The 13,589-nt window shown below is 34.8% G+C and overlaps 1 protein-coding gene across 2 annotated transcripts in view; it reads left to right on the plus strand.

Annotated features, from left to right (window-relative positions):
- Nucleotides 1-13,589, plus strand: part of LOC110144669 (multidrug resistance-associated protein 1-like) — a 91,682-nt gene that overhangs the window by 31,448 nt on the left and 46,645 nt on the right. For both annotated transcript variants that reach the window (XM_070455087.1, XM_070455088.1), the window contains 6 exons: nucleotides 2,290-2,355; nucleotides 7,352-7,489; nucleotides 8,857-9,003; nucleotides 10,738-10,822; nucleotides 10,918-10,984; nucleotides 11,386-11,512. In XM_070455087.1, the coding sequence (XP_070311188.1) occupies nucleotides 2,290-2,355; nucleotides 7,352-7,489; nucleotides 8,857-9,003; nucleotides 10,738-10,822; nucleotides 10,918-10,984; nucleotides 11,386-11,512 (630 nt within the window). The remainder of the gene's footprint in view (nucleotides 1-2,289; nucleotides 2,356-7,351; nucleotides 7,490-8,856; nucleotides 9,004-10,737; nucleotides 10,823-10,917; nucleotides 10,985-11,385; nucleotides 11,513-13,589) is intronic.

Consider the following 13,589-nt stretch of genomic DNA (forward strand, 5'->3'; position numbering starts at 1 on the left):
AAATTAACCATTCATTTATTGAATCAGTATTGATTGAGCATCTATCCTGTCAGTCACTGTGCCAGGCACATAAAGTATAGCAGTGAAGAGAATTGAAAGTTCTGGCTCTCCTTGGGTTATTGGGGGAGAAAGGCAATGGACAAGTAAATAAATAGGTAGATAGCGTAATGCCTGGTGTAAATTTGTGTATGAAGAGAGATAATTAGGATAAGGTGATAGAATAATGAAGAATTTCATTTCACAAACAAGGTCTGGAACATCCTCAGGAAAGATATGATGTATCAGCTGAGTAAGGCAGCAATCCATGTGGATGTCTGAGAAAAAGATAACAAGCAAACAGAATGGGGTGTGGACAGCCTAGAGGTGGGGGTATGCTTGGCCTGCCTTAAGAAGTGGCAAGAAGGCTAGTGAGCCAAAACGAGCTAGGAGTGGCTGCGTGCAGCCAGTGGACAGTAAATGCTTAACTGAATTAATTTTAATATTCTTCCTCTACATTCAGTCAGTCATCTTACTATCAATATATTTTTGACATCTGCCATTTTCAAGACAGTGTGTACTATGCTGTATTGTGGGAATGGGAGAACAGGACCAAGACACAGTTCATTTCTCTGAAGGAGATCACACTGTAATAGGAGAGACAGATGGTTTCCCATGCTAAAGTAACAAAGATAGATGCAGATGTGTTGCTTATGACAATTATTGTATTATTTTAAATGAATAAAGGGTTCACAACGTCTTATGTATGGACATGGAAATGAATCAATCATTACTAGAACAAAAATAAATTAGAGAAACACATATGTATATATTATATGTATATATTTATGTGTATATTTAGGGGCTTCCCAGGTGTCTCAGTGGTAAAGAACCTGCCTGCCAATGCATGAGATGCAGGAGATGCAGGTTCCATCCCTGGGTCAGGAAGATCCCCTAGAGAAGGAAATGGCAACCCACTCTAGTATTCTTGCTCGGGAAACCTCATGGACAGAGGAGTCTGGTGGGCTACAGTCAATTGGGGTTGAAAAACTGTAGGACATGACTTAGCAACTAAACAGCAAAAATGTGTAATATGCATATCATGCATTTATATGGTGTATGTGTGTGTGTATATATATATATGTGTGTGTGTGTGTGTGTGTTTGTGTGTGTATGATCCAGTTTTTAAAATGTGAATATACCTATGCACGTGGATATGATAGTAATAAAGATATATAAATATAGATTTAAATGTATTTGTATAAGCATAGAAATAACCTAGAGAAAAAAACACTAGTCTTTTAAGAGTAGTTGCCTGTAAAGTGAAATTAGAGAGAAGGAGGGAAGATTTTTTTTACTTATTCCTTTAATATGTTTAGAAGCTAAGAATTTATACCTTCTTTTACATTTTTCTGAATTTTTCAAATACTTACCAAAAGCCTAGTTTTTAAAAGATAAGAACTAAGAAATAACATATAACTATAAAATAATTATGAATTACTAAACACATTGGTATTTAGAATAACAGATTTTTAAATGAATAATTTTAATATATGTTTCTTAATATTCTGGATTTTAAATAATTGTAAGTTAAATTTTTAGGAATGGAATTACATTATTAGGACTTTATCTAGAGCCCTAAAACATCCAAAGAGACTCCAATATTATGTACAATTATTCTAAATTAAAAAAAATGCTTTAATCACACAAATGATATAAAGGATGTTAGCTTGTAAATGTGTACTTTGTTAGATATACAAATACTTATTATTGCACATAACAGAATTGTGGCAATATTATTGGAGAAAGTCCTTGATGAAATGGCCAAATAATAATAAGTATTATAAATAAAGTTTTCTATTATAAAAAGTATATTATATAACACTTATATAATATTTGCAAAAAAACCCAGTATGTATATATATATATTTGTGATAATAGAAGTACCACAGGAATAAAAATAAGATTTACATATATATAATTGGTAGAGTTTGGGGAATTTTTCCCATTTTGATTGAATATAAATATTTTTATTCCATTTATAACAAATTTTTTCTGAATAAATATTGTATTTTCTACACTTTTGGAAAGTGTACACCTTGTTTTTATTTTACTGCTGGCTACTTTTAAGTTTTAACATATCTACTTATAACTTATCTAACATTAACAGAATAATGTATGAATGTTATAATTTTCATAAACTGAATATTATATAAAATAAAGAGAGTAGATTGAATTTTTTAAAATAGTTATGTAAATTAAAGTATTAGCAACTTTTGTCAAATATACTGTCATTTCCTTTCCATTATATAGAAAAATCAAAGGAAGAACAAAGACAAACAGATAAAACTGCTCAATGAAATCTTACATGGAATTAAGGTAATAAAAAAAGAACATGAATTTAATTTATCTATTTAGAATATCACAATAAATTAACCAATAAATGAACCTTTCACCATTCTCAATATAAAAATAATGAAATATGTATAATTTTGAGACAGCAATTTAGATTTCAGATATAAAAGATTTCTTACGTTGAAATAGTATTTAAATAAAGCCAAATAGAATGTAAGGTTTTTTTTGTTCTCAACCAACAACTAAACACAAATATCTCAAAAGACACAAAATATTACTCGTTTTAAGGACAGAAAATTTGGAATGAAGCAGGGAAGAGCGGCAGTAACGCTGTCATCAGTGTGAAGGTAGATGCGTGGGGAAAGTGATGAGAGGCCATTCAGTTTCTTTTATACAGAAGAGAAACCATCATACAAATACTATTCTATGAAAAAGAGTGAAAGTGTTCATCGCTCAATCATGTCCAACTCTTTGTGACCCCATGGACTAGAGCCCTCAAGGTGCCTCTGTCTGTGGAATTTTCCGGGCAAGAATACTGGAGTGGGTTACCATTCCCTTCACCAAGGGATCTTCCCGACCAAGGGATCGAACCCAGGTCTCCTGCATGCAGGCAGATTCTTTACTGTCTGAGCCACTTACCTGGCTATTCTATGAAAAGTATACTACCGATCATTTGTTTCCTAGAAAAACTACCTCCACTCCACACCACTAACATTTTCTCTGTGATAAAATGAGTGAAGCCTTATAAATTTTGTGTAGAGATATCCCTCAATTTTGGAGAAGGAAATGGCAGTCCATCCAGCATTCATGCCTGGGAAGTCCCATGGACAGAGGAGCCTGACCAGCCACAGTCCATGAGGCTGCAAGAGGAGGATGCAACTTATGCCAAAACCACCACCACCTTCCTCAATTTACAGTGGCTTTATATCCTGATGTACCCATCATAAGCTGAAAACATCATCGTCGAGAGTGCATTTACTACACCTCTCATACTTATTACCATAGTTTAACATGTGCTTACATCACTTACATTAGACTACAGCTGGGCATAATCATCTGACACAGAGCCTATTTTATAATAAAAGTGAAAGTGAAGTTGCTCAGTCGTGTCCGACTCTTTGCGACCCCATGGATTATAGACTACCAGGCTCCTCTGTCCATGGGAATTTTCCAGGCAAGAATACTGGAGTGGGTTGTCATTTCCTTCTCCAAAGGATCTTCCCAACCCAGGGATCGAACCCGGGTCTCCTGCATTGCGGGCAGATGCTTTACCATCTGAACCTCCAGGAAGTGTTGAAGAGTTCACTAATTTATTGAATACTGTACTGAAAGTGAAAAAACACTGGTAGTATGGTTGCAGAATGGTTGGTAGTGTATTGGTTATTAATCCTCTGGATTGTGTGGCTTCCCAGCACCATGGCAGAGTATTATATCACATAAAAGTAACCTGGGAAAAATATCAAAATTCAAAATTGGAGGTGCAATTTCTACTGAATGAGTATTGCTTTCACACTGTCCTAAAGTTGAAAAATCCTAAATTGAATTGCTGTATATCAGAGATCTTCTGTATATAATTTCAAATCGTATTGCACTTGGATTATAGCTCATCAGATTTTTCTAAAGCACCAAATTTGCAAAGTTCACATAGAATTTCCTTCTGACATTTAAAACTCCATTGGACATTTCCATCCACCTGCAATTCGGGAGACCTGGGTTTGATCCCTAGGTTGGGAAGATCCCCTGGAGGGGAGGGCATGGCAACTGACTCCAGTATTCTTGCCTGGAGAATCCCCATGGACAGAGGAGCCACTAGCCACTAGCAGGCTGTGGTCCATGGGGTCACAGAGAGATGGATACAACTGAGCGACTAAGCACAGTGCAGTTCACTTGCTCAGTCATGTCCGACTCTCTGTGACCCCATGGACTGCAGCACTCCAGGCTTCCCTGTCCATCACCAACTCCCGGAGCTTGCTCATGTTCATGTTCATCGAGTTGGTGATGCCATCCAACCATCTCATCCTCCATCGTCCCCTTCTCCTCTGCCCTCTGTCTTTCCCAGCATCAGGGTCTTTTCAAACGAGTCAGTTCTTTGCATCAGGTGGCCAAAGTATTGGAGTTTCAGCTTCAGCGTCAGTCCTTCCAATGAATATTCAGGACTGATCTCCTTTAGGATGGACTGGTTGGATCTCCTTGCAGTCCAAGTCACTCTCAAGAGTCTTCTCCAACACCACAGTTCAAAAGCATCAATTCTTCAGCACTCAGCTTTCTTTATACACAAATAAATTATTTATCCACAGAATAAACCCATTATATGTACATACTGATTCACCTTAGAATCAGTAAATGATATGCTGCATTGTGCTGTATAACATTTTTACAAAAATATAAATTACTGACGTGAAAGACATTGTTAGATTGAAGATACTTTGAAAGGAGACTGATAATCCATGAATAGCAATAAGTAACTGAAATTTAACTCAGATTATTCTATAAAGTCACACATCCTCAAAGTATATGATCCAGATGCATCTTGCACCTCTTTGTGGGTTAACTGAGACACCCAGCATCATTAGAAAATAGTGATGTATGTTTATAAAAGTACTGACATTCATAAAATGAAATTTGTATTATCAGTAGAACTAAGACAATGTAGATAAAAGAAATTTTCTCAAGATCTAAGCAAAGTTCAAGATTTAAAATAGCAGTAAATACACTATAATATTGGAAGAGATCCAAATGGAAATCAGTTAGGGTAGTTTAAAAGTGGGGGCAGTTTGCATCCTTGGTGTTTGAAAACAGGTGTCATAAAGCCTCTCTCTAATAATGACAGTAGCTTAGCATTTATTGAACATTTTCTGTATGTCACACACTGTACTTATCACTTTATATCTGTTTCCTCATATAATTCTTATAAACTTAAAGAAAAAAATTTCTCATCTTCATTTTACAAATAAGGAAACAAAGTATCTGAGCAGTTGAGGGTCATCTCTTAGTTCACAGAGCCGGTGAGAGATTATCTCTTAGTTCACAGAGCCGGTGAGAGATTATTAGGGATTTCCAGAGAAGCAGAGCTAACAGGATTCATAGACATATAGATAGATGAATAGATAAATATTTATTTTAAGGAACTGGCTTATGAGTATAGGCAGTGGCTTGTCTGAAATCTGTTGAGCAGGCTGGAAATTTCTGCAGGACTTGATGCTATAGCCTTGAATCTGGAGGCAAAGTTCCTTCCATCTCAGAGAACCTTAGTTTTTTCTCTTGAGGCCTTCAACTGATTAGATTGGGCTCACCCATCTAAGGGGCTTCCTAGGGGGCTCTCAGGGTAAAGAACTTGTCTGTCAATGCCGATGCAAGACATGTAAGAGAAGCAGGCTTGATTCCTAGGTCAGGAAGATCCCCTGGAAAAGCAAATGGCAACCCACTGCAGTATTCTTGCCTGGAAAATCCCTTGGACAGAGGAGCCTGGCATGCTGCAGTCCATAGAGTCAGAGTTGGACACAACTGAAGCAACATAGCATGTTACCACCCATTAATGGAGGGCAATCTTCTTTATTTAAAGTTTAATGGTTTAAATGTTAATCAGATCTAAAAATTACCTTCACAGTAACATCTACTGGTATTTGATAAAATAACTGGGCATCATAACCTAGCCAAATTTACACATAAAACCAACCATCACAAAAAAACTAAGATCATGGCATCCAATCCAATCAGTTTATGGTAAATAGATGGGAAAACAATGGAAACAGTGACAGATTTTATTTTCTTGGGCTCCAGAATCACTGTGGTCAGTGACTGCAGCCAGGAAATTAAAAGATGCTCCTTGGAAAGACAACTATGATAAATCTAGACAGCATATTAAAAAGCAGAGACATCATTTTACTGGCAAAGGTCCATATAGTCAAAGGTGTGGTTTTTACAGTAGTCATGTACGGATGTGAGAGTTGGACCATAAAGAAAGCTGAGTACCGAAGAATTAATGCTTTTGAACTGTGGTGTTGGAGAAGAGTCTTGAGAGTTCTTTGGAAAGCAAAGAGATCAGACCAGTCAATCCTAAAGGAAATCAACCCTGACTATTCATTGGAAGGACTGATGCTGAAGCTGAAGCTCCAATACTTTGGCCACCTGATATGAAGAACTGAGTCATTTGAAAAGACCCTGATGCTGGGAAAGATTGAAGGCTGGAGGAGAAGGGGATGACACAGGATGAAATAGTTGGCTTGCTTCATCAAGTCAATGGATAAAAGTTTGAACCAACTCCAGGAGACAGTGAAGGACAATGAAGCCTGGTGTGCTACTGTCCATGGGGTCACAAAGAGCTGAACATCACTGAGTGAATGAACAACAAAAGAGACCTGGAATTTGAATGTAGGCCTGTCTCACTCTAAAAAGGATGTGGTAAGTCATTGCATGATTCTACTTCTCCATGTTTTCCATCTCAGAAAATAGTTTACAATCACAAAACACTTGTAACCTTTCAGAAAACGGCTTGACATCCCAAGACATAAGTTTTCAAGAAACTGGGAGGCCGGGGGAGAAGCTTAACTACTAAGAGATGTGAAAAGAATAGAATTGAGAGTTGGACCATGGAAAATTTGTCAGGATTTAGCTAGACAGAGGGCTTCCGTGGTGGCTCAGACATGTCCATAATGCATCCATGGAGCAAGAGTCAAACACACCTGAGCGACTGTCACTTTCACTGTCAAGCTAGACAGAAACTGCTATGGAGCTCATGCCAGGAGCTGGGATGTTGTCAAAGTCTGGCTCAGGAATAAGCTAGTAGTGGGTAAGAGAGACATAAGAGTGGGGAAATGGTGATTTCCTCCTCCCACACACCCTAGAAAAACACCACAGGAAATACTTTGACTCAGTTGAAAACAGGAGTAATTTACTTCATGGGTCCTATTTTTACCTTAACAGTTATGAGTGTGTGTGTGTTATAGTGTGTGTATTTGCACGCGTGCATGTTTTTTATTCCTTCTATGATACTGATTGTCATCATCTGACTTCTTTACAGATTCTCAAACTTTATGCATGGGAACCCTCTTATAAAAAGAAGGTTATTGAAATTCGAGAACAGGAATTGGAAGTTCAAAAATCAGCTGGATATCTTGCTGTATTTTCCATGCTAACTTTAACTTGCATTCCATTCTTGGTGAGTGTGTATACTATTTCTTGTTTTGATTTTCAAATTTGATTTGCATGTTCACCTTTAAATTGCCTGGAATTAAGATTTCCAAAGTGAAGTCTTCTATATCTAAATTTAAATTTTCAACAAATGCAGTCATTAATCTGTAGAGATGAGAGATATGAAAGTTTTAAAGACAGGGAAAATTTTTTGGTGCATTTTCATTGGTCTGTATTTTTTATATTTAATAAGATTTTACATCTTTGTAAATTTTTCATAGATTGAACATATGCTATCCTCAATCTTAAAAAAATATGACCTATATTTCAGAGTCCCATTTCAGCTCTATTATTTTTCATGATTAATCCCTTTTAAGCAAGACTGAAAGGCACTCTACATAGAGTTGGAAAGGGACATTACATTTATTGAGCATTTCTACTGTGTATCAGACAAGTTATATGCATCTTATTTCATTCTTGCGATAATAAGGTATTTTCTCATTTCACAAGAGGAAATGGAAATAGTTTGGAAATATCCTTAAAGTTATAGAACTACTATTTGTAGCTGAATTGATATGAATTGAAGTATCTTTCTGTCACTTCATGCAACTATTGGGAATCTCATGCTATTTAAAGAGTATAAATTGCCTTGAGATATTGAAGCAGTAGATGAAAGCCAAAGGATAAGAAAACTATAACTGAAGGATCAATTTTAACCACTCTCAGTAGTGATGGGGTCAGGAAACATTCTATGTCTCCCCTGTTGTTAATTTAAAATATTATTGTTTATTTAAACAAACATGTAGATATTATGAAAGTAAAAGCAATATTTACATTTGGAATACTTTACATTTTGGAATAGCCAGGAAGCATTTGCTTAAGACAGTCTTATGTACATGATAAATAGTCAATACAGTCTCATGCATAAATGAACTTTTCTGCCTTTTCTAAATGAAACTTATGCAAGTAAATATAAGTCTTACTGGTCATGATTTATTTATACATTCTTCAGTTAATATAAAGACATAGAGAAAGTAAAATTTCTGCATATGAGACAATAGGTATGCATGCATCACTGGAAAAAAATTTACATAAAATTCCATTTTAAAGGAAAAAATGAACTGTTGTATGTTTTAAATGGGGATAATTACTCTAGTGAAAATGTGCCATGTCAAAGAAGGGAGCTGGACCACATGTTCATAGGATGTCATTATCTAAGATACCCAATTGTATGATCTGTACTAAACATTTATTTCATATTCTTCAGCAATGGTACTAAATAGTACCAAATTTTGGTAAACAACAACAACAAAGATTATTGAAGATTTCTTTCCTAATTTTGAGTCTGTAATTAAAAATTGCACAATTGAAGAAAATTACATGTATATTTTTAAGGTGTCTCTGGCAACATTTGGTGTCTATTTCTTACTGGATGAAGAAAACATTTTAACAGCCACTAAAGTGTTCACATCTATGTCTTTGTTTAATATCTTGAGGCTTCCTCTGTTTGATTTACCGATGGTGATCTCAGCTGTGGTCCAGGTACATCCAAATTATCTTTAAATTAAGAATCATTCCTCTACTGAAATCTTTAGTTTTGCATATTTCATTTCTTAATCTTTTTTTAAATTTTGCTTTTTGTAGTTGTTTTATGATGCTTTAAAAATTTCCCTAAATTAATGAGCAATAGAGAAATTATAGGATGAAAAGAATCATGTCTTCTTCGTCTGTACTTTTTGTCTATAAAAATGACTTTTAAGCATTTCAACATGTGACATTGTTTTCTTTGCTAAGTGTTAGTTCTCTCGTTTAGCTTTTTAAAATTTGGTGTTTGGGTGGAGAGGGAGGTGGGAGGGGGGACCGGGATGGGGAATACATGTAAATCCATGGCTAATTCATTTCAATGTATGACAAAAACCACTGCAAAAAAAATAAAATAAAATAAAATAAAATTTGGTGTTTGACACTATGCCATCAAAGGGTTTATTTTCTGTTTTCAATTGAAAAATTTTAAGTAAGTGATTTGCACAGTACTAGGTCTGAATTTTCCCAGGGTTCAGCAAAACTTCATCTGTGCTGAAAGAATAAACTAGGGAGAAAGGTGCGCTGATAATATCAGTCTGCCAACCAACCTTGTATGAGGTATCTGGTTTATCTCCAATCACTGAAGCCTCTTTAGATGCTATGATGATAGAAGGCAGCTAAAACCATAGGGAATCCAAAGAACTGAGTTCTTTGATCCCTTTACCCCTAGATTTTCTCAATTAAATTTTTTCAATATCAGGTTTAGGTATTCACCCATCAAAACTTTTTCAAGTCTGGGTTCATAAACAAAGTGAATTTTTGCTTACTGGAACTAGCTCTTTGATCTAAGAACTTTTCCTTTTAATTTATATAAATTGAGATCTATAAATTATATCTGAATGAAGAGTAACATAATTCTATAGTAAATAGCACGTAAGCTATTTTTGTTCCATAATACTGTTTTTATATTCTTTTACTAATAATCGCCAGCAGAGGGCGTAGAAGTACTATCTTTTAACATGTTTCACAGCACACTTCTCTTAAAAAAATATTAGAATAAAGGTTCTGTTTTGCTTTTGAAATTATATTCCAGCTAAAGATCTGGTATCCCAGAGTGTTTTCCAGTTCCTAGTCACTACTGTCACTAAACAAATAAGGAGAACAACTGTCCAAAAAAAAGAGAAAAAGAACCAACCTTGCATACTGATAGGACACACTTGGTAAACAAAATCGCAGCTTTTAATTACATCTTATCCATTAACAGTTGACATATCCTAACATAAAGTGAATAAAAATGTACTGGAGGTTTCATGCAAGTCAGTGTCAGGGGAAAAATGACTCTATTTATCCTGTCTGTAGCAAAACATTTATAGCTATTCTATTAATTAAATGTTACCATTGCCAAAACTATTACTTTGTTTATGCTCACAAGCAGAATTCATTCAACCAGACTGAAGTTGCTCTTAAAAACTAATTATTCTATGATCATTAATTAATCAGTTATCGTGTTTTTGCCTGAATGTTAGGGAGAATTTTTGGTTTCTAACTTCTCATGTTTTCCTGCATATATATATTTGTTTTGATTTTTGATTCTTTTTCTTTATCGATGGACTTATTTATAAACATTAAAACAATGCAAATCATGCTTGCTGAATATTTATATAACTATCACCAGTTTACATCAAAAACTTTTAAATGCTTTTAGTTTAACTTCTTGAAACCCAAAAATTCCATTTACGTTTATTTTGATAGACAAGGATATCACTGGTTCATTTGGAAGACTTTCTCAACACTGAGGAACTTCTTCCACATAGTATTGAAGCAAATTACATAGGAGGTTAGCAGTTCTTTTTTGTGTTTAATATTTATTTGACTTCTGGGCTGAAGACAATTGATTCTAAGATATATTTTTGTATTTATTTTTCTTCCTAGATCATGCCATTGGTTTTACAAATGCTTCCTTTTCCTGGGATAAAACAGGGGTTCCAGTATTAAAAGAGTAAGTCATGATTTGGGGAAATTAAAAACAAAACAAAAAAATTAGCATAGATTCTATCATGCTTCATGTGTTTATTTTTTAGAGTTTTTAAGCAGAAGATGAATCTATTGGAATTTGTAAGATTTTTTAAAAACCTCTCACTGCATCTTTCATTTTTATGATTGCTTTACAGTCTTTTTTACCCCCTGTTCATTTCCTCTCTTTACTTTTCTGCATTTACTGCTTGCATTTTGAAAGGTTGGGTGTTTGTAGAATAATGTAGGACAATGTGAATAGCAGCAATTTCAAGGATGATGCCCTGTATACAGTGACTTGTGATACAGTAACTTTTCTGGGAATATACATTAAAAACAGTTATAACAGAACTTCCTATATCATCTCTTTCTTTATTTGTTGTGCAGCTTGAACATAAAGATTCCAGAAGGAGCTTTAGTGGCTGTTGTAGGGCAAGTTGGGTCTGGAAAATCATCTGTGCTTTCTGCAATTCTGGGGGAAATGGAGAAACTAAAAGGAGTAGTCCAAAGAAAGGTAACGTCAACAATGCATTCTTTGCACATCTCCTGGTGTAATGGACTACAGCCAGCACATCATTAGTGTCAATAAGAATTTATCAAGTTGAATTGAAGAACGAAGTATTTAATGAGCATTTCTAGTTTGTAACAAACATTTAAATTTCCACAGAAATTGATTAGCTATGGATGGATTAGTCAGAGCATTCTGTCCTCCATATACTTCAGCAAATCATTTAGGAATGCTTATGGTAATTGTTTGATGATATTAACTAAATTGCAACCAATTATGGAGAAACAAATGTGGTTTATAATATAATTTGATTAGGTTTCTAATTATCATTCATTGCAATGTTTCCTAAGTAATTACGGCCATTCCATTTCTAAGAAATGGTGTAGCTGCTCACAGGAAGGATCTCTGACCTAGGAAAAGCTCAGGAAAATAATAATTATTAATAACTTACATTTAAATTTCAGCATTTGGACTCTGGAGAGGTCTACTTCCAGCCATTTGTTCTATTCTTAAAGGTCAATAGGAATAAGAATTCAACAAGTTCTTCATCAGCTATTTCTTTTTTGAAGTAGTAGGCTATCCAGTGAATTTTTCCTTAGACCTAACTACCTAAGAAGGTAAAATATTACCTAATCACTCCTTCTCACTTGTGACAAGATGGAGAGGGTCTTTGGATATGAAACCAGTGTCTTCACTGCTTTTCTTTTCTTTAGGAAAAATCAACTCCAGATCCTTTTATTTTTGTTCATGATATATCATTCCTTGTGTCTATATTTATTCTCCTCTGGAGAAGGAAATGGCAGCCCCCTCCAGTACTCTTGCCTTGAAAATCCCATGGACAGAGGAGCCTGGTGGGCTACAGCCCCATGGGGTTACAAAGAGTCAGACACGATTGAGCAACTAAGCATGTCTTTATATCTTTCCTGATTCTAGGTCTTTAGTGATTAATTGGTAAAGAATCCACTTGCAATGTGGGAGACCTGGGTTCAATCCCTGAGTTGGGAAGATCCCCTGGAGAAGGGAATGGCAACCTACTCCAGTATTCTGGCCTGGAGAATTCCATGGGCTGTATAGTCCATGGGGTCGTAAAGAGTCAGACACAACTGAGTGAATTTCAAGTTCAATTTCATGTCTTTATATCTTTCCTGATTCCAGGTCTTTAGTGATTAATTTTGTATTTATTTATTTTTCTCATTATTACTGTTTCTTAGTTTGGAATCAAGCATAATTTCAATTTTTCTGATAAGAATTACACTTAATAAAAACCACTACTTTTAACTTTAAATACACTATCTTTTCTCTTTATGTTCTCTTTAATGATTACAATCAGCCATTTGTCTGTTGATCAAGATGACTATAAATTTTCCTAGGCCAGTAAGTATCCTTTAAAAATATAATACTTGTCATATTGGGATATATGATTTTATTGACATGTTGCTTTTATTTTCATTCAGTTTCTTCAGTTTTCACAAAGTGACTATTGAGCATACACTATGTGCCTGGCACAGTACCAAGGAAATAAACATGAATAGGATATGCTACTTTTCTTAAAGAGTTCACAGTCAAGTGAGGGAGATACTGAGGTCAATTACAACAAATATTTAGGTTTTCGAAATGAAACAGTATAAAAAGCAACAAATTCTGCTTTGAAGAGTTAAAAAAATAATCAAAGTAGGTAGCCTTTTATTTAATCTTGAAAAATGATTAGGAGTTGATCAAGATAAATTGATCAATAAGTTGATCAATTTTAAGTTTCACCCAATACATAAATGATAATAATAAACTTAAATTTTAAGGAGCAGATTGAATAAGATAATGTGCAAAGACCTAAACTAGTTCTTGGCACAGAGTCAGCTGGCTCCCTAAGAATTTTTGTGGTTATTGTTATTTTCATTATGATTGTTGAGGGGCTCGTGGTAAGACTTAAAGATTATTTCTGATACTTTTGGGGATTCATAGTTAGGAAAGTGTTCATGGTGATAATAGAAACCATAACATTGCTATTACTAATCATAAAGCAGAGAGGACACATTTTGTTTATATTAAGCTAGGGATAGACAGTATTATCTGTCTATATAACTGG

Source organism: Odocoileus virginianus, chromosome 25 (assembly GCF_023699985.2).
Source record: "Odocoileus virginianus isolate 20LAN1187 ecotype Illinois chromosome 25, Ovbor_1.2, whole genome shotgun sequence".
Classification (NCBI taxonomy): domain Eukaryota; kingdom Metazoa; phylum Chordata; class Mammalia; order Artiodactyla; family Cervidae; genus Odocoileus; species Odocoileus virginianus.